At 45.0% G+C, this 23,025-nt stretch overlaps 1 protein-coding gene across 1 annotated transcript in view; it reads right to left on the minus strand.

Annotated features, from left to right (window-relative positions):
• Positions 1–22,755, minus strand: part of ALDH1L2 (aldehyde dehydrogenase 1 family member L2) — a 269,678-nt gene extending 246,923 nt beyond the window's left edge. Inside the window, exon 1 of the mRNA XM_078675046.1 lies at positions 22,333–22,755. Within this exon, the coding sequence (XP_078531172.1) occupies positions 22,333–22,380 (48 nt within the window). The 5' untranslated portion in view covers positions 22,381–22,755. The remainder of the gene's footprint in view (positions 1–22,332) is intronic.
• Positions 22,756–23,025: the final 270 nt, after the last annotated feature.

Below are 23,025 nucleotides of genomic sequence, written 5' to 3' on the forward strand. Positions count from 1 at the left end.
TTCTGTCGGATTCGGGGCTTGGAACTAAACACAACAAAGACTAAGTTTATGAACCTGAACCCTACAAAGCAATTTAAGGTGAAAATGCATTTTAATGGGTCTTTATTGGAGGAAGTGAACGCCTTTACCTATCTAGGTATTTCCCTACAGGCCAACATGAACTGGAAATCCCATATGGACTCTGTGGTGCTAACGTTCAATCAATTGGCCGGGGCTATAGCACAAAAACACAAATCTTCATTTACAAAACCCATCCAGCCAATAATGGAGATTTACAGTATGAAAGTGTTGGGCGCCTGCCTTTACGGATCAGAGCTATGGGGCTTTACCAATCTGAGTACACTGGCAATTGCAGAAAAATTCCTTCGTCGAATGGCTGGTCTCCCGCAGAGCACTCCAACGATCCCGCTCCAATATGATCTTGGGAGGAAAAAGATTGAGGATATGGCCAGATTGCGTCCCCTCCTATATTGGAGGCGTATAAAGACTACTCCTGAATTGGGACATTACGCAGCTGCTCTTATGGACGTTGTAAGCTCTGATCGGTTTCATAATATATCTTGGCTTAAAGAAATTAGGAACTTGCTCCAAAAATTGCACCTAGATTACCTGTGGACTGCAGTAGACCCGCAAGCCTTTCCATCTAAGGCATTATTGAAAAAAATGTATTGGGACATGATATATAATACTGTTTTGACTTCCAACCAATCGTCCATGTTGACATCACAGTTCTTGGATTTTAAAATTATCCCTAAATACGAACAGTATTGGGATTTGATTTTTAAACCCTTAGACAGGAAGCTGTATTTTCAGTTTAGAATTGGCTCTCTACCCCTTAATGCCTTCACTGTTAAATGGTCCCCTGGCCCTGGCAATGTAAATATTTGTTCCTATTGTAAATTACATGTAGAGGACATCCCACATTTTCTTTTTGCCTGCCCACTATATGCTGCCCCAAGAAGTAGATGGCTAAAACCGGTTTGTAGGAATTTGGGGACAAGGAAATATCTAGAGGCACTAAGGATATTAAGATCAAATTGTGCCCCCATCCTTGCTATCGCTGTAGCCAAATACTTGGGGTGGGCCTGGATAATACGCACGGGCACTTTAAACTGCAAATAATTATGGGAAATGTAATTACAATGCTAACTTAATTCGTCAAGGCCTTGCACTGTGACTCGGATTTTATAAATGTATGAATTTTATAAATTGTAATATTAGCCAGAACTGTATAAATTGATGGTATTTAATATGTATTTTAACCTGTTCTTAAAATTCTAGTATAGTATTTATTCTGTTTAGATTAGGGAAACATGCTTTTATGACAATGCTGTCGAATAAAGTATTAAACTTGACTTGAAAAGGGTTGAGAAATTCGATGATGAAAGGGTATTAGTTTTATGTGAGCAAACCATTGAGGATATTCCACCCTTTATGGCGACCTCCAAAAGTGTGGCATATGCGAATGTTATTTATCATACCGACAATTGGTTTGACTATGAATGTTGGATGAGAAAGAAGGAGTTATCTTATGACCTCATGAGGAGCCATGACAGTGCAGCTGCAGATTGTACTTTTATTAGACTGAGAAGGGAAGACAAAGAATTGATCCGGAGGAAGAAGAAGTGTGAAATGTGACTTAAGATCTGGGACAAGATCATAGAGGCAGCCAGGTAAAAGAATTATAAGGACTTTTGGCCACTCATTTCATGAGGTTATAACAAGTGTAAAGACAAGAAGGATATGCGTATAGGGGCGCAAGAACGAGCTTTACATTTTACTAGTCTTTATGCCACTACCAGGGAAAGGAACTTTCCCAAACAGGTTATAACAAGGTCCAAATAAATCTCCCCTGGGAGGGATGGTTGGATTTTCCCCAAATCTGAGGTTAAAAAAGCCACATTACAACTAAAGTCTAATAAAGCCACAGGCCCTGATTTTGTACCCACAGGTTTATAACACTAAACTGCCTTAGAAGCAGTAAAGGGCAAAAAGCGGCTGCAATTTTAGAGCAGGCAGCAGTCGCAGTTATTAGATGTAAACAAAAAATAGGGGGCAGTCATTGAGTTAATTACTACATCTTTATAGAGCAAAGTCTGTTATATGGAGCTGAAAATTGGGGCTACACCGATAGCAGTCCTGAAGAAAGCAAGTCACCCCTTTTGGGTGATTTATAGTGGCTGAAACGTATAGACCTCTTGATGTAGGAGTGAATTGTAAACTCCAAGAACATCAGATTGTGTTTTTAACCTTGCCATGGGTTGAGACATAGCTAACTATTGGTTGGAGGTATTGAGGCACATAGGGGATATAGTGGGAATTGCAATTTCACTGACCCCGCTAGTAGCACTATTGGGCTATGTTCAAGAGATACCGATGTGCTCTCGCAAGTTGGTGGCGATGCTGTTGCTTTTAGCCAAAAGACAGGTGGCAGTACACTGGAAGAAGGAGAGGCCACCTGACGTTGCAGGTTGGTTGCACACTGTCACATACTGCAAAGACCAGCTTACCCGCTATTGGGAATTGCAGCCATGTCGCTCTCGGCCAGCAGACATCTGGGAACCATATACATTGTGGCTAGCGAGGGGAGGTGTGGACATGGCCATGAATGCGTCTGATTGAGGGGATGGGTCTGGTCGCTGTGGCTGGGCGGACTGACTGGCTTTTTTCTTGTCTTCCTTGTACGCTGCTCATAGTAATAATAGATCACCTTGTAATGTCAACTATTAACATTGTCATGATAGCATTGTTAGGATGCACTATAAATCGGCAGTTGTGTGCAGTTAAGAGGTTGGGGGGTAATTAGGGTCCTACGTATAACTTGGACTGCAAACTGGTCAGCAGAGACTTGCAATTCTTTTTCAGTACATTTATCCTGTTTTTCCTTTGCTGTTTTGGTTATACATTCACAATTGGTATAAGGCCATGCCTTTAATGAGGCTACGCTGCTGAACCCCCGGGTTGTCGGCTTATAAGCTGTGTTAATTATGGATATAAAACAATTTGACAACGCCGCCGGCCCCTGGGTTGTAGGCATGTTGAAGCTGTGTACATTTGTGACCCGAATAAACAATTTAAAAAAAAAAACCTTGCCAAGAGTTAGCATAAAATTAAATTCAGTGAGAACATGGGACACATGCAGGCAATATTATTGTAGATCCCTCAGAAAACTAATCAAAGAGCCCCGCTGATGAGAAGCATTAAGCCCATCCTGATACATTAGATTTCATGGGTGAGGACCCAAGGATGAAGCATGCCATCAGTGTAAAAGGTGGGCGAGAGCCCTTTAGAAAAAGAGGTTTCTACCCCTCACTCACATGATTGATCGGGAGGTTAGAATAATTAAAATCCGATTTTTTCATCTTTTGATCTTGTAAAAGAAATTCCATTATTACAATGACATATACATATATACATATACTGGTGCCATTCATAATCCATTTCTCCCGAATACATAGACATTATGCAGAGTCATCATTGTCAAATGTTCCACGGTGACAGTAGGGGGCAGAAAATTCTGGCATTTTGGGAGGGAGAATGTGTAACTGTCTTACCCCAAAATGTAGGGGTCTTATATAGTCATTTTCACCACAGAAGGCAATAGAAAATGCAGTTTTAGCATGGTACAAGCAAGAGTATCAACATGACAACAAATCACATTTTAGCAGAACAAAACATACAATTCCACAATCCCTTCGCAGTCGCACTAGATAAATATGGATTACCTCCTTCTGACTGACTGTCATCTTTGGGGTCAAAACAAACAAGTTACATGGACAAAGAAGAGACTCATTAATAAATACAATACACACAGCATGCAGGCAGGAAAAGCTTTGAAAGGATCTAAAGGCTTCCTAAGGGATTCTTCAAGACAACGTGTGATTACAAAAATAAGCAGGGCACATTATGCTGCTTGCTATGTCAATGAGAAATATAAACACACCAACATTATGGAAGTTCAGCCATTATATTTGAAAATTAAGCTGAGCCCTAGTTAGCCTTAGTTAATTTCTTAGCATCAAAGCTTGTTGGTTTTCATTCCAAATGGCTTGTGTTATTTAGCACTTATAATTCTAATCAGAAAACAACACTACAAAGACTACTTGGGAATAGGACATTAGAGTAGAATCTTCAGCTTCAACAGAAGAAGCCTATCTTCCTGCCCCATTGTCAAGCTACCCTGAAATCGGTCCTAGAATGTGCGTTTCAAGTCCGGAGAGGACCTGGCCTGGCAGTTCGGGCTGAACTGTTCCTATGAGGAGCAGGGTCAAGAACGATTTGCATATGGCTGGGTCCAAACTGGAATGGTGTGGAGACAGAAAAACAATGGATTTCGGGCCCAGATCCCTGTACAGGGGTGAATGTTTGACAATGTTCAGTTTTCTGTCCATCAATTGTTCGTTTTGCATTAGTGCCCTAAGTGGGAAGGTACGCCCAGACGTGGGTCCAGTGCTCACCATGCCACTGGAGTCAAGTTATCCTGGCTGATGAGAGGTGATTTTTATAACCAAAGAGATTCTATCAAAAAAGTGAAAAAAGTGATAATATTTATATTAATTTTTGGTTTTTCTGAATGGTGCTAGGCTCTCTCTTAGAAGTGGAAAGATGAGAGCACAATGTGCTTGTTAAAATACCCCTCACACACTAAAAAATCCGTTAGTGTCATGCTTCATCATAGGGGTCTTCCCGCCCCTATAACGGGACGGGGCGTGCTACGACCAAACGAACTACGCGGGAGCACTTAGGTTGTGACAGTGGCTATGTGTGGGTGCACGGGTGTCAGTGAAAGTGTAGGGACCTAACAATGACAACGCCACTGATGATGAAACATCCGACTCGGGATTCAATAGCTCGAATTCTAGTCGGAATAGAAGTCCAAGATATCGGGGGAATAGGAGGAACTTTCGCAGACCCAATTTTCGAAGGACGAAAGGATGGAACAATTTCAACCCTCCCATGATGTACCCCCCACAACAACAATATGGACCAGCCCCCTTCCAACATCCACAGGGACCTTTCCCTACCTGGGGATACCAACAACAAGACTATGGATATTTTGACCCTTCTACTCCTTTTTTAGGGGCGCGCCAAGGACGGACGAAGGGGAGGAACCGGAGAGGCACCACGGTACATTGGAATACCGAAGAAGAAACCCCCCGGGTATCAACAAGGAGCATGACAGGCGCCACGAGGAACCAGAAGTGAGTCTAGTGGTGAACCTTTCTGATATCGAATTAACAGACCTACAAAAAAAGAGTCTTGGAAAAAGGATTGGGATATGTGCCCACAGCCAACATGGATAAATTCCATCTCTGCAAAGAGGTACAGGAATTCATGCGACGCCTAAAGCTGCAGGTTTTCTTTAAAGACAAGGAGGATGAAACAGAGCATGGAGACACCAATCTAAAACCTAAATCTAGGTTTACCCCCATGGATAATACTCTTCCAATTGAACTACTAACATTTGAGAAGGCGGTAATGATGGAGTTGGAAAACATCAACCCGCTAGAAAAACGTGTCTTCCACAACACTACTAACGAAGAACGGAAAGCATTACGAGACCTCAGTAACAACAAGAGAGTCATAATCAAGCCTGCCGATAAGGGCGGTGCAACTGTCATACAGAACATAGAAAAATATGACAATGAATGCATGAGATTGCTACAGGATAAAAGAAACTACGAAATCCTCCACTTGGAACCCACAGAAAGAATAAAAACAAAGATTGGCACAATGGTAGAGGAGGCGTTGGCACACGATTGGATCACCAAGAAAGAAGGGGATTTTCTCTGTCAAAAGGATCCCAGAATCCCCTATCTATATACTCTACCCAAGATCCATAAAGACATGCAAAACCCCCCGGGGCGACCCATTGTCTCTGGCATTGGGTCTATTCTGGAGCCGGTCTCTAGATTTGCGGACGCTTTTCTCAGACCTATGGTTCAGAAAACATCTACGTATCTGAGAGATACCAAAGATGTTCTGAATTTGCTAGAAGAGGTCACTTTTGATCCCAACACCCAGCTATTAATTACCTGTGACGTGGAGAGTCTCTATACCAGTCTGCCACACCAAGCCACCTTAGAGATCATCGAAGATGTCCTCTTTGAAGACTTCTGGGAATATCAGACACCACGTAATGTGGTGATGGATTGCTGCTCTCTTGCATTGAAAGAGAATTTCTTTGAATACAATGGCACGATATATGTACAAAAACACGGTACCAGCATGGGAAGCACATTTGCTCCTAGCATAGCTGGACTGTACGTGCACCATCTAGAGGTGACCAAAATATTGAACGCCAACAATCCCTTCAGATCCAACATTAAGTTGTGGAAACGATACATCGATGATATCCTGATCATCTGGGATGGAGATGAAAGGAATTCCGAACATTTTCTGACATGGCTGAATCTACAAGATGATTTCGTGAGATTCACCAGTATAACCTCCAGGAGTAACTTGGTTTTCCTTGACCTGAACATTTTCCCCAAAGATGGGAGATTGATGACTACCACTCATTTTAAAAGCACCTCCAAGAATTGTCTTCTAATGTATAATAGTTTTCATCCGAAACACCTACGGGACAACCTCCCATACGGTCAGTTCCTGCGTTTACGCAGGAACTGCACAGAGATTGACAATTTAAAAATACAATCAGAGGATCTGAAAAGGAAACTTAAAGCACGGATGTACCCTAACCGTATCATTAACCAGGCATATACACGAGCTAAAAACAACTGCCGCGAAAGCCTTCTGGAAGCAAAAGTACCTGAGGATGAAGAGAAACGACCTATTTGTGTGACTACATACAATACCAGCTCTAATTTAGTGACCAAAATCATCAACAAAAATTGGAAAATTCTGAACAGTGGCGGACTGCAGATACCTAAACCTATGTTTGCACACAAAAAAGCACAGAGTCTGCGAGATGTCTTAGTCCACACAAGACCTAAACCAAACTATAACAGTGTACAAAGAGATCCAAATTTCGTCCAAGGACACTACCCGTGTGGAGGATGTAGAGTTTGTAGTCTAACAAAGAAGAGCAAAAAACTAACCTTCAACAATGGTACCGTCTGGGAACAGAGAAGTTTCAGCAATTGCAATAGTGCAAATGTCGTATACATGATCACCTGCCCCTGCAAACTTGAATATGTGGGAATGACAAGCAGGGCAGTGAAAATCAGGATAGGCGAACATAAGAGCACTATAAAATGCAGAAAATCCAGTACAAAACTAACCAACCATTTTCTAGAAAAGAACCACAAACCAGAGGAAATTTCATGGACAGTGATAGAAATGGTCAGCAATGAAAAATTCCTGTTGGAAAAAGAACAAAGATGGGTGTTTCGCATTCAGTCCCATAAAACTGGGCTGAATGACGACATACCCTGGGGTCAGCTATAATGAACCTCTTCTGAAAGTGACCATCTAGATATCTGACAAATTACCACCTAAAAATACCCTCTTTACCCCATCCTAAGGCATGTGCCGTGGTTCATTTTCCACAACTTTCTATGATTACACCAAAGATTTCTAAAGACTATCATTGAACTCTTTGTTTATAACACTGAGTTATGGAAATGAAGAATAAAAGAGAGTGTGGAAAGACTTCCGTTTTTTGTCGCCAAAAACATGTCCCAAAATATGACTGCCATTGATCAATAATCAGTTACCTTGCGAAATATTCCCCAGAATTATGAATGATTAGAATCTAAACATTGGTAACCTCCAATTCAGAAAAAGAAAGTGTAGAGAGACTTCCGCTTTTCTCCCCAAACCGTGCCGATAGGCGGTAGCCATCTTGAATGGTTAACGCTCTAGTTTCCTCGGAGAAAGCCGAATGACAATGCGGAAATGCAAGTTTCTTAAACAACAGCAGACACATGAGCCCGACAATCCTCAGAGCAGCACGGGGGTAGGAATGATGATTCCTTTCTTTGCCGGACATGTGAGTAATAGACTCTGACCTCGAGTCTTTAATAAATGGGTCACAGGGGCAAACAAAAATCTCGGAAATGTTCCGCAAATGACACCAAGGTGCGGTTTTGTTTTACAGTAACCGCGCTGAACACCCCTCGCCTGCAAGCTCATGGGGCATTGAAAATTACTGATAAGAGTACGTATGGTATTATTGACAAGGTTCTAGTCGAAAAAAACGCCTATCGTTTTTCATTTTTCTTTTTCATGAAAAAGATGCGAATGAGGGTAACCCCCTTTTTTCTTTTTAATTGCTTGCTTGTTGGAAATGCATGGAGTCATGATTGTTTGTGTGTATGATGAGATGACAGTGGAACCCAACACCTTGAGGTCACTATATGATTCTAGCGACAGACAGCTAGTCTCAATAGATGTAACGCTTTTTCCTGTTTCATTGCATATAGGGATATGATCGCTTTAGATATATAAGGCGGCTCTCCACCATTATGGTATACAATCAATTGTTTGCGTTTACCATTCAGCTTGTTATGCTAACTTACGCATATATGTTGGTTTCTCTCTTTCTCTTTTCCTCCACAGAGACCACATCAGGTCCATTTTTTGGTACTCATTGTATCCATTTTTGCTTCACTTGGGCCAACTCATGCCCCGAAGCCCAAACAGTCAGCTTATTTTTGCTGTACTGTTTGTAGGACAGTAGGCATATCTCTGTAGAACTGAGTAATTACAAGTAGGGATCACTATTTGGTCCTGATGAGTAAGCAGTAGGGGACTGCTTACGAAACATGTCGACTAGGTAGTTAGCTAATGCTCTACCTCACAACCCCTTCTTAATGTTCCCAGCTAGAGAAGTGAATAAAATAATTTTTTTCTACTAAGCCAGGGAATTTTTAACCTTTTTTATACTCACTTTATTAGGTCCCTACACTTTCACTGACACCCGTGCACCCACACATAGCCACTGTCACAACCTAAGTGCTCCCGCGTAGTTCGTTTGGTCGTAGCACGCCCCGTCCCGTTATAGGGGCGGGAAGACCCCTATGATGAAGCATGACACTAACGGATTTTTTAGTGTGTGAGGGGTATTTTAACAAGCACATTGTGTTCTCATCTTTCCACTTCTAAGAGAGAGCCTAGCACAATTCAGAACAAGCATTAGAAATGCAATCGGGCTCGGATTTATTTGAGTTTGAGCTAATGGCATTGTAAATGCCAATGTATTGTTGCTATGTGTTATGGAGTGTGTTCATGTGGTGTGTACTGCCAGTGATCTCCTTGTGAGTGTGAGAATATTGCACCGTTACTGCCTGTGTTGTCCTTCTTGTGAGTGTGAGAAGCTTGCACCTCTGCTGCCTGTGGTCTCCTTGTGAGTGTAAGAAGCTTGCACAGCTGCTGCCTGTGATGTGGTTCTTGTGAGTGTGAGAAGCTTGCACAGCTGCTGCCTGTGAGTATGAGAAGATTGCATTGTGCATCTCTGTGCTGTGCCTGTTCTTTATAAGGGACTCTTGCTCTGTTGCTGCTCCTGCCTTGGCACAGTACCTGCTGTGAGTGTGTGAGGGAAGCTTGCACCGCTGCTGCTTGTGATGTCCTTCTTGTGAGTGGGAGAAGCTTGCACCTCAGCTGCCTGTGGTATCCTTGTGAGTGTAACAAGCTTGCACAGCTGCTGCCTGTGATGTCCTTCGTGTGAGTGTGAGAAGCTTGCACCGCTGCTGCTTGTGATGTCCTTCTTGTGAGTGGGAGAAGCTTGCACCTCAGCTGCCTGTGGTCTCCTTGTGAGTGTGAGAAGCTTGCACCGCTGCTGTTTGTGATGTCCTTCTTGTGAGTGTGAGAAGCTTGCACCGCTGCGGTTTGTGATGTCCTTCTTGTGAGTGGGAGAAGCTTGCAACTCAGCTGCCTGTGGTCTCCTTGTGAGTGTAAGAAGCTTGCACAGCTGCTGCCTGTGATGTCCTACTCACTACTCTACTCTACTCACTACTCACTACTCTGCACTCACTACTCACTACTCTACTCACTACTCTACTCACTACTCTACTCACTACTCTACTCTGCACTCACTACTCACTACTCTGCACTCACTACTCACTACTCTACTCACTACTCTCCACTCGCTACTCTGCACTCACTACTCACTACTCACTTCTCTACTCACTACTCTGCACTCACTACTTTACTCTCTACTCACTTCTCTACTCACTACTCTGCACTCACTTCTCTACTCACTACTCTGCACTCACTACTTTACTCACTACTCTACTCACCTCACTACTTTACTCACTACTCTACTCACCTCACTACTCTACTCACTACTCTACTCACTACTGACTTCTCTACTCACTACTCACTACTGACTTCTCTACTCACTACTCTGCACTCACTACTTTACTCACTACTCTACTCACCTCACTACTCTACTCACTACTCTACTCACTACTGACTACTATACTCACTACTCTGCACTCACTACTCACTACTCTACTCACTACTCACTACTCTACTCACTACTCGCTACTCTACTCACCTCACTACTTTACTCACTACTCTACTCACCTCACTACTCTACTCACTACTCTACTCACTACTCACTACTGACTTCTCTACTCACTACTCTACTCACTACTGACTTCTCTACTCACTACTCTGCACTCACTACTTTACTCACTACTCTACTCACCTCACTACTCTACTCACTACTCTACTCACTACTGACTACTATACTCACTACTCTGCACTCACTACTCACTACTCTACTCACTACTCACTACTCTACTCACTACTCGCTACTCTACTCACCTCACTACTTTACTCACTACTCTACTCACCTCACTACTTTACTCACTACTCTACTCACCTCACTACTCTACTCACCTCACTACTTTACTCACTACTCTACTCACCTCACTACTCTACTCACTACTCTACTCACCTCACTACCCTACTCACTACTGACTTCTCTACTCACTACTCTGCACTCACTACTTTACTCACTACTCTACTCACCTCACTACTCTACTCACTACTCTACTCACCTCACTACTCTACTCACTACTCTACTCACTACTGACTACTATACTCACTACTCTGCACTCACTACTCTACTCACTACTCTACTCACTACTCACTACTCTACTCACTACTCACTTCTCTGCACTCACTACTTTACTCACTACTCTACTCACCTCACTACTCTACTCACTACTCACTACTCTGCACTCACTACTCTACTCACTACTCACTACTCTGCACTCACTACTCTACTCACTACTCTACTCCCTACTCTACTCCCTACTCTACTCACTACTCTGCACTCACTACTTTACTCACTACTCTACTCACCTCACTACTCTACTCACTAATGACTACTCTACTCACTACTCTGCACTCACTACTCTACTCACTACTCTACTCACTACTTCTCTCACTACTCTACTCACTACTCTGCACTCACTACTCACTACTCTGCACTCACTACTCTACTCACTACTCACTACTCTGCACTCACTACTCACTACTCTGCACACTACTCTACTCACTACTCTACTCACTACTCAACTCACTCTACTCACTACTCACTACTCACTACTCACTACTCTACTCACTACTCACTACTCTACTCACTACTCTACTCTACTCACTACTCTACTCTACTCACTACTCTGCTCACTACTCTGCTCACTACTCTGCTCACTACTCTGCACTCACTACTCTGCACTCACTACTCTGCACTCACTACTCTACTCACTACTCTACTCACTACTCACTACTCACTACTCACTACTCACTACTCACTACTCTACTCACTACTCACTACTCTACTCACTACTCACTACTCACTACTCACTACTCTACTCACTACTCACTACTCACTACTCTACTCACTACTCTACTCACTACTCTACTCACTACTCACTACTCACTACTCACTACTCACTACTCTACTCACTACTCACTACTCTACTCACTACTCACTACTCACTACTCACTACTCTACTCACTACTCACTACTCACTACTCACTACTCTACTCACTACTCTACTCACTACTCTACTCACTACTCACTACTCACTACTCACTACTCTACTCACTACTCTACACTCACTACTCACTGCTCTACTCACTGCTCAACTCACTGCTCTACTCACTGCTCTACTCACTGCTCTACTCACTACTCTACTCCCTACTCACTACTCTGCACTCCATACTCTCTACTCACTACTCTACTCACTACTCTACTCACTACTCTACTCACTACTCTACTCACTACTCTGCACTCACTACTCTGCACTCACTACTCTGCACTCACTACTCTGCACTCACTACTCTGCACTCACTACTCTGCACTCACTACTCTACTCTACTCACTACTCACTACTCAACTCACTACTCTACACTCACTACTCACTGCTCTACTCACTGCTCTACTCACTACTCTACTCACTACTCACTACTCTGCACTCCATACTCACTACTCTACTCACTACTCTACTCACTACTCTACTCACTACTCTACTCACTACTCTGCACTCCATACTCACTACTCTACTCACTACTCTACTCACTACTCTACTCACTACTCTACTCACTACTCTACTCACTACTCTGCACTCACTACTCACTACTCTGCACTCACTACTCACTACTCTGCACTCACTACTCACTACTCTACTCACTACTCTACTCACTACTCACTACTCTACTCACTACTCTACTCACTACTCTACTCACTACTCTGCACTCACTACTCACTACTCTGCACTCACTACTCACTACTCTGCACTCACTGCTCACTACTCTGCACTCACTGCTCACTACTCTACACTCACTGCTCTACTCACTACTCTACTCACTACTCTACTCACTACTCACTACTCTGCACTCACTACTCACTACTCTACTCACTGCTCTACTCACTACTCTACTCACTACTCTACTCACTACTCTACTCACTACTCTACTCACTACTCTACTCTGCACTCCATACTCACTACTCTACTCACTACTCTACTCACTACTCTACTCACTACTCTACTCACCTCACTACTCTACTCACTACTCTACTCACTACTCTACTCACTACTCTACTCACTACTCACTACTCACTACTCACTACTCTACTCACTACTCTACTCACTACTCACTTCTCTGCACTCACTACTCTACTCACCTCACTACTCTACTCACTACTCTGCACTCACTACTCTACTCACTACTCACTACTCTGCACTCACTACTCTACTCCCTACTCTACTCACTACTCTACTCACTACTCTACTCACTACTTTCTACTCACTACTCACTACTCACTACTCTACTCACTACTCACTACTCTGCACTCACTACTCACTACTCTGCTCACTAACTACTCACCTCACTACTCTACTCACTACTCTACTCACTACACTACTCACTACTCTGCACTCACTACTCACTACTCTGCTCACTACTCACTACTCTGCTCACTACTCACGACTCACTACTCTGCTCACTACTCACTACTCTCCACTCACTACTCTACTCACTACTCTACTCACTACTCTACTCACTACTTTCTACTCACTTCTCTACTCACTACTCTGCACTCACTACTTTACTCACTACTCTACTCACCTCACTACTCTACTCACTAATGACTACTCTACTCACTACTCTGCACTCACTACTCACCTCATTACTCTACTCACTACTTCTCTCACTACTCTACTCACTACTCTGCACTCACTACTCACTACTCTGCACTCACTACTCTACTCACTACTCACTACTCTGCACTCACTACTCACTACTCTTCTCACTACTCTACTCACTACTCTACTCACTACTCAACTCACTACTCAACTCACTCTACTCACTACTCTACTCACCTCACTACTCTACTCACTACTCTACTCACTACTCTACACTCACTACTCTGCACTCACTACTCTGCACTCACTACTCTGCACTCACTACTCACTACTCTACTCACTACTCTACTCACTACTCTACTCACTACTCTACTCACTACTTTCTACTCACTACTCACTACTCTACTCACTACTCACTACTCTGCACTCACTACTCACTACTCTGCTCACTAACTACTCACCTCACTACTCTACTCACTACTCTACTCACTACACTACTCACTACTCTGCACTCACTACTCACTACTCTGCACTCACTACTCACTACTCTGCTCACTACTCACTACTCTACTCACTACTCTGCTCACTACTCACTACTCTGCTCACTACTCACTACTCTGCTCACTACTCACTACTCTCCACTCACTACTCTACTCACTACTCTACTCACTACTCTACTCACTACTTTCTACTCACTACTCACTACTCTACTCACTACTCACTACTCTGCACTCACTACTCACTACTCTGCTCACTAACTACTCACCTCACTACTCTACTCACTACTCTACTCACTACACTACTCACTACTCTGCACTCTCTACTCACTACTCACTACTCACTACTCACTACTCACTACTCTACTCACTACTCTACTCACTACTCTACTCACTACTCTACTCACTTCTCTACTCACTACTCTGCACTCACTACTTTACTCACTACTCTACTCACCTCACTACTCTACTCACTAATGACTACTCTACTCACTACTCTGCACTCACTACTCACCTCATTACTCTACTCACTACTTCTCTCACTACTCTACTCACTACTCTGCACTCACTACTCTGCACTCACTACTCTACTCACTACTCACTACTCTGCACTCACTGCACACTACTCTACTCACTACTCTACTCACTACTCAACTTACTCTACTCACTACTCACTACTCTACTCACTACTCTACTCACTACTCTGCACTCACTACTCTGCACTCACTACTCTGCACTCACTACTCTGCACTCACTACTCTGCACTCACTACTCTGCACTCACTACTCTGCACTCACTACTCTACTCTACTCACTACTCTACTCACTACTCACTACTCACTACTCTACTCTGCACTCACTACTCTGCACACTACTCTACTCACTACTCAACTCACTCTACTCACTACTCTACTCACTGCTCTACTCACTACTCACTACTCTGCACTCACTACTCACTACTCTGCTCACTAACTACTCACTACTCTACTCACTACTCTGCACTCACTACTCTGCACTCACTACTCTGCACTCACTACTCACTACTCTGCACTCTCTACTCACTACTCACTACTCACTACTCACTACTCACTACTCTACTCACTACTCTACTCACTACTCTACTCACTACTCTACTCACTACTCTGCACTCACTACTCTGCACTCACTACTCTGCACTCACTACTCACTACTCTGCACTCACTACTCACTACTCTGCACTCACTACTCTACTCACTACTCTACTCACTACTCTACTCACTACTCTACCCACTACTCTACCCACTACTCTACCCACTACTCTGCACTCACTATTCACTACTCTGCACTCACTACTCACTACTCTGCACTCACTACTCACTACTCTGCACTCACTACTCACTACTCACTACTCTACTCACTACTTTACACTCACTACTCACTACTCTACTCACTGCTCTACTCACTACTCTACTCACTACTCACTACTCTACTCACTACTCTACTCACTACTCTACTCACTACTCTACTCACTACTCTACTCGCTACTCACTACTCTACTCACTACTCTACTCACTACTCACTACTCTACTCACTACTCACTACTCTACTCACTACTCTACTCACTACTCTACTCACTACTCTACTCACTACTCACTACTCTACTCACTACTCTACTCACTACTCTACTCACTACTCTACTCACTACTCACTACTCTACTCACTACTCCACTCACTACTCTACTCACTACTCTACTCACTACTCTACTCACTACTCTACTCACTACTCTACTCACTACTCTACTCGCTACTCTACTCGCTACTCACTACTCTACTCACTACTCTACTCACTACTCACTACTCTACTCACTACTCTACTCACTACTCTACTCACTACTCTACTCACTACTCACTACTCACTACTCTACTCACTACTCTACTCACTACTCTACTCACTACTCACTACTCTACTCACTACTCCACTCACTACTCAACTCACTACTCACTACTCTACTCACTACTCACTACTCTACTCACTACTCTACTCACTACTCTACTCACTACTCACTACTCTACTCGCTACTCACTACTCTACTCACTACTCACTTCTCCTCTCCCTACTCTGCACTCCCTACTCTGCACTCCCTACTCTGCCCTCCCTACTCTGCCCTCCCTACTCTGCCCTCCCTACTCTGCCCTCCCTACTCTGCCTGAAGCAAGTCTCTAATGATAGGACACTAAATGATAGTACAATGAGTGATCTGGTACAACGGCAGTAGGAATCTGGTAACCGGACTGTGAGAGTAAATGTGAGGCTCCCAGTGAGAGGAAAGCGAGGTGGAGTGTTTTTTTTAGGAAAGGGTGGAGAGAGTGAGTCATGGTGACGAGAAAGGGAGCGAGTGAGAAATCTGGCAATAGCTGGGAAGATGCAAGGGATCTGGTAAGAGGACAACGAGAGCTACTGCAAGGGGTCTGTTATGAGGGCAGTAAATTAAAGTGATCTTCTATTTTGACATTAAAAGTTTGAGTTCGGGTGAGTGGGCACGAGTGCTTATCAAAGCACTTTGTTTGTTTTTTTACTTTCAGCTGTGCTGCATAGCAGCCAGGCTGCTGTACAACATGGCTAAACATATCCCTGACAAAACCAACAGATTTTGTATAGGAGAGTCCTATTTGCTTTGCCAATGCTTGTTTAGCCTACCTCAGTCAAAGAGCAGGCGCGGGTTTGCCGGCGTGCACACAGAGCTCAAGGGAAAAAAAACACAGCAGTGCACACGCTCCCAGCACCATCTGCCTTCTATTACCGGCACCTCGGACAGCTGGTAATTGAGGATTTATGTATTCTTCTGCGTGTGTCCGAACACTTTATGCAGGAAGTGGACATTGCAAAAATTCCAAAGCCCTATGGCGTGCTGCCTTACTTAAACACAGCCTTGCCTGGACCAATTACCATTCACATGGCAGAATACCACACGCAAAAACCGCGCGCTTTCTGGAATGCGGCAGCCCACAGCCCTTTCTGAACTTTTGTTTTTAATAACATTAGAGCTCGGAAGCCCCGCCCCACTTCGTGTGACGTAGGCCCGAGCCCTAAAAACCAAAAATTAATATAAATATCACTTTTTTCACTTTTTTGATAGAATCTCTTTGGTTATAAAGTTCTGTTAGGAGGGTGACTCTATCAGTACCTCAACGCTCCTCTTTTGTTTTGGAATGATGAGAGGTGATACCATGAAACCGGTCCCAGGATGCTTGTTTTCGTTCTAGGGGGGATCTGACCTGGCAGTTCAGACTGGACTGTTCCCATGAGGAACAGACTCAAGACTGATTTGCATATGGCTGGGTCCAAACTGGAATGACAATGGATTTAGACGCAATACCACAAAAGGAGTTTAAATTATACTACAAGCTGATCAAGGGAGTAGCCAGAAAATGTCATATCTCGAACACCATTAGGTGAGCGAAGCGAGTAATCTCTACTCACTCTAGATAAGGTTCCCTCTTCCCATACATCTATCCCTCAATCCTTTAAGCTTTTCGTGTCTCCATCAATCCTTTCACCATTCCATTAATCCTTTTACCATTACAGTTTTCCATCCTTCCCTCACACTTCCGCCCATCCATCCATTCGTCATCTACTAATTCATCCCCCTTTTATTAATCCAGCAATCCCTCCTTTACCCTTCATCCAGGTGTCCACTTTCTTTCACCCATCCAAGCAAATGCTATTTTACACTTCCATCCTGTCTTTTCACCCTGAATCCATCCTTTCATCCTTTTGACCTTTCTTCTTATCAGAGTTTCTTCCTAATTTGTTATACTCTTTCCTCTCACTCTTTCTCCCAACCCCTTTTTTTTAGGTCTCGGAGCTTGCGAGACTATTGGGGCTTAACCACTCTTTAATTAACTTGCAAGGAATCGTGGCGATTCCTTGCAGTGCCCGTGACTTTTAAGCTCAATGCGCATGCTCATTGAGCTTAAAAGCGCGTGCACATCAGTTCCCACAGCCGCACTCCAGTCCCCTGCTGCTTTCACACCCTCTCCCCGCTCCGCCCCCTCCCCTGCCCGCCGTGTCGCATTTCTCCTCCCCCCTCCCCTTATCTGCCTTTCCCTCCGTCTTGTTTTTTTTTTACCCGCTCCGCCCCCTCCCCTGCCCGCCGTGTCGCATTTCTTTTCTCCTCTTTGCTCCTCCAGCAGTTCTCTGTCACCTTTCCTTCTCTCCTCCCTTGTCCACCTTTTCATTGTTTTTGCCCACCTCTCCTCCAGTTGAACTCTGTCACTAGCTCCTTTCAGCCCCTTCTCATTCCAGTGTTTTCGGGTCCCATCTCATGCTTGGGGTTAAGCTCCCTTTGCCTGCAAATGCACGGGAAAACGGACAGACACGCACCAGGAAACACCACACAGACGCAGTACAAGCATTGATTAATCACTCGCACACATCACGTTTTACTCCTTTGCTAGTGTTCTCGTTGTTTACATCAGAAAGAAACAGACCTTAAAACGATTGAATAATTGACAGAATCCTCAAATATTGTTAATTCCATTGAAGTCTAGTGAAAACGCTGCTCGAAGATGATATGTTGCTAAAATTACCGTAACAAAATCAATCCACTCACTGTAATATTCTTAATGTAATTGTATGTGCTAGCACCAGAAGGTATGGAGTGAAATTACTTAACTTGTGAGTAAACATATTTGTTCACACCCTCTCCCCGCTCCGCCCCCTCCCCTGCCCGCCGTGTCGCATTTCTCCTCCCCCCTCCCCTTATCTGCCTTTCCCTCCGTCTTGTTTTTTTTTTTACCCGCTCCGCCCCCTCCCCTGCCCGCCGTGTCGCATTTCTTTTCTCCTCTTTGCTCCTCCAGCAGTTCTTTGTCACCTTTCCTTCTCTCCTCCCTTGTCCACCTTTTCATTGTTTTTGCCCACCTCTCCTCCAGTTGAACTCTGTCACTAGCTCCTTTCAGCCCCTTCTCATTCCAGTGTTTTCGGGTCCCATCTCATGCTTGTTATAAAGGGGCTGCCAAAATGCGGACACTCCTCAACCCTCTGCTTCACATGAGACTCTGCGGCTCTCCTGGGAAAATAAACCACTCCAGAACAAACATGGAGTTGTCATACGCGGCCATCTATCTCAATTAAAGGCCACATAGCTTCTCTAACCTCTAGGAAAATCTAGCCCTGCTATTTAATTTTGGTGCGGGATTACTGTGTAAAGAAGGTTTGCATAACGTCTCATCTGACTAACTAGTGCTTTAGTTTAGCATTGTATGTGTTTTCATAGGCTTGTGTGTATGTCCTTTAATGCATGTGCATGCTTGTCTTTTTCTGTTCAGTTCCAGTGTCAGTGTGTGCTTACCTGGATTTCCGTTTGTCTAATTTATGTGGCCTTTGTCAACGAGGCAATCCGCTACTCTGTCCAACGTTTATGAAGACGAGACACTCAACCACGCAATGCCACTCACACACACAACGCCACTCACACACACAACGCCACTCACACACGCAACGCCACTCACCCACGCAATGCCACTCACCCACGCAACGCCACTCAGCCACGCAACGCCACTCAGCCACGCAACGCCACTCACACACGCAACGCCACTCAACAACGCAACGCCACTCAACCACGCAACGCCACTCAACCACGCAACGCCACTCACACACGCAACGCCACTCAGCCACGCAACGCCACTCAGCCACGCAACGCCACTCACACACGCAACGCCACTCACACACGCAACGCCACTCACACAGGCAACGCCACTCACACAGGCAACGCCACTCATCCACGCAACACCACTCACACATGCAACGCCACTCAACAACGCAACGCCACTCAACCATGCAACGCCACTCACACATGCAATGCCACTCACACACGCAACGCCACTGAAACAACAGCGCCACTCAAACAACAGCGCCACTCACACACGCAACGCCACTCACACACGCAACGCCACTCACACACGCAACGCCACTCACACAAACAACGCCACTCACACAAACAACGCCACTCACACAAACAACGCCACTCACACAAACAACGCCACTCACACAAACAACGCCACTCATCCATTTGCAAAACGAAAAATGTTAAACTCTTCTATTGCGAGACCTATTGCATTTTCAATGCTTGTTCTCTCTTGTTTTCTCTTAATATCTTTGCTGTGGTTAACTTTGAATTCCTGACCTCTGTTATTGTTTCTCCTTGTTTCGTACTATTGAAGCCCTTTGCTTCCAGAGCTGCAAACAAGAAAGGTTCATAAATAACTGCTAACAACCCGCTTAAGTTAAGAAAGCAAGGAACTGCTGCACTGGAGCTGCTATATCTCGTTAATGCCTCCTGTTCTAAAGCACCTTAATATCTCCAGCATTAAACTACCAAGCAACACTTGCACGGCTGCTAATTCTGCCCCTTCTCTGAAATGTAATTCTAACCATCTTCGAAAGATTCTAGACATTGTTTCATGCAACGTTGACAACAATGTTTCCGTAGATAACAGAATGGTCCACGGAAAACTCGGAAAATTAGAATGACCCTGCAAGCTTTATGCGAAAAGGTTGTAGATATTTCGCACTGAAACAGCACCTTTTCCAGAAAAAATCCTTCTTCGCAGATTAGGCTATGTATAAATGTGAATGAAATGCAATTATATGAACTCCACATGTCTGCAAAACTTCAGGAGCACGTCTTCAGATCGCTGACAACATTCGAGAGCAGCATGTAAAATCAAACTTGAATATATGTATATATATATATATATATATATATATATATATATATATCGCAGTCTGACGGACGGCGAGACATAAGGGCCAAAAGACGCAGCAGCCAACTGTTGGGCTTCCTATACTCATGCATATGTAATTACGCGATGAATAAGTAGAAATTCAGACAGCGCTCAGCAAACATAGCTTACAGTCTCCAGCCCCCTACTGTACAGCGTGCTGCCTGCAACGTGTCGCTCTCGCCCATGTGCGGCGTGTGCTGATGCAATTCTAAGGCGCTTTTGAGTCAAGTTTTTCCGGCAGCTTCTGAACGTGGCGGCTCTCCTCCCCCAGAGCACAGCCACAAACACAGCACTGCTGCCGGCACTGAAAGCACCTGCAGCTTTGTAAAGAAGGAAAACATACGTAGAACTGAACCGGCATCCTGAGGATCAACGCACTTACAGATATGGGCGGTAGACTTTATAACTTATATAAAAGGACCCGAACAATAATATTTCTACAAATATAAGAAAGTAAACGACCGTATCCCGTCCATGATACAACGCAGCCATCTGAACGTTTACTCCATCCCCTCTCACCCCACACGCCCCGCGTAACAATAATAATGAGAGGCGGCAATGCATACAATAGGAATGTACGTTTTGCAAACCGGGCAATTGTCTTTTGTTATGCATTCACCAGTGCTTTGCATTATCTCAACACATTATGTGTGGCACAACCCGGGCATTTCATGCGTCTGAAAATATAAGGAAAATAAAAACATGCCTTTCGTTGTCAAGGCAATGTCCCATGACTAAGACTGGAAGGGAAGAGTAGCGGGTTAATGCACATGCTGCGCGTATGGAACCAAATACATTCTGGTCTGCGTTGTGTGCTGTGGCACTGAATAGGAACGTGTTCTAGCAGCAGCGAGCGTTACGTGCGACTACAGTTGCCGTGACAGCGGTTGCAGTGCCCTGCTGTCCAACACAGCATCGCTGACAGCAGTAGGTGCGTGTGCTACAGCCACGCGTGTACAACAGTGGAATCAGCGACATGCATGCGTCTGGTCTCGCATACACACACGGACAACAGCAGGGTGGATGTGACATGCTCAGCCTTACACTCGCGGACAGAGGCGGCCGGCTGCGTGGGTCACATCCGCCCCTGGATATCGCAGCAAGGCTGAACGGCTGGGTGCGTGTGACACGCACAGTCGTGCAACAGCAATGACAGCAGCAGAGTGCGTGAACCACGGGCATTGGTACAAACAGCGGCAGCAAGGGTGCTTGTCTAGCCCTATACAAAACCCCAACTGCAGCAAGGTGTGCGTGTCCACTCCTACACAGCACTTACACCGGCATAGAGCATGTACCAGGTCATACACCTGGCCAGCCTTTTAAGGAGCACCAGCAGCAGCAAGGATGCGTTCGCCCTGCGTCCAGCCCCGCAAACATCTGAAACGGCAGTGCCAGCGAGCATGTGCCTGTCAGCCCCTTACAGACCTCAACGACAGAGGCAGGACGTGTGAGCTCCACACAGACACGGCAACGCTTCCAAACCCGCTGCCCGTTACCAGGACTCACCGTGGAGGTGGAGAACTTCCTTATGACCCGGCTGGCTGTCCACAGCATCCTGGAGGGTGGGTTTGGGGAGCGTGCGGGCTCGCTCTCCTTCAGCAGGGTTCAGACACGAGGTCTAGCTTGCAGTGCGCGCCTCGCACCAGGGCCCGGGGTTCCGGGGAGGCGGCGGCGGTCGTAGAAGGAGCGCGGAGAGGGAGGGAGGGAGGGAGGGAGGATGGAAGAGGCCCAGCTGACGCAAGCCCGGCCCCCGCTGGCCGCGCGCCAGGCACACGCGCACTGACGCCACGCCGGGGCCTGAGTGACGGCAGAGGCTGCCCGCCGCTGCAGGCCGACGCCCGTGTGTGGTGACACGAGGGCGTGAACTAGAGCCCTCGGCCCGAGAGTTCAGCTCGAAGAACCAGGGTTAATGCACCACGTGCGCCCTCTGACTGACAGGCTGCTCCGCGTTGACACAGGATGTCCTTTAATGGGCTGACGGCTCTTTTCTCAGAATGCTCCTTGTTTACATTCAGGGTCAGTCCCTGTCATTCTGTACGGTTTCGTAGAATGAGATCTCCAGAAGCTCTGAAGCTTTTCACTAGAAAGTAACCTGAACTTTTAAATCCACGGCTTCTTGCAAAATTAAAAGATGCATCTTTTTGAGTGAAAGGCAAGCCATGTCTGAACTGGGGTGGTGGAGTGAGCTAAAGAATGATG

Source organism: Lissotriton helveticus, chromosome 1_1 (genome assembly GCF_964261635.1).
Source record: "Lissotriton helveticus chromosome 1_1, aLisHel1.1, whole genome shotgun sequence".
NCBI classification, from domain to species: Eukaryota; Metazoa; Chordata; class Amphibia; order Caudata; family Salamandridae; genus Lissotriton; species Lissotriton helveticus.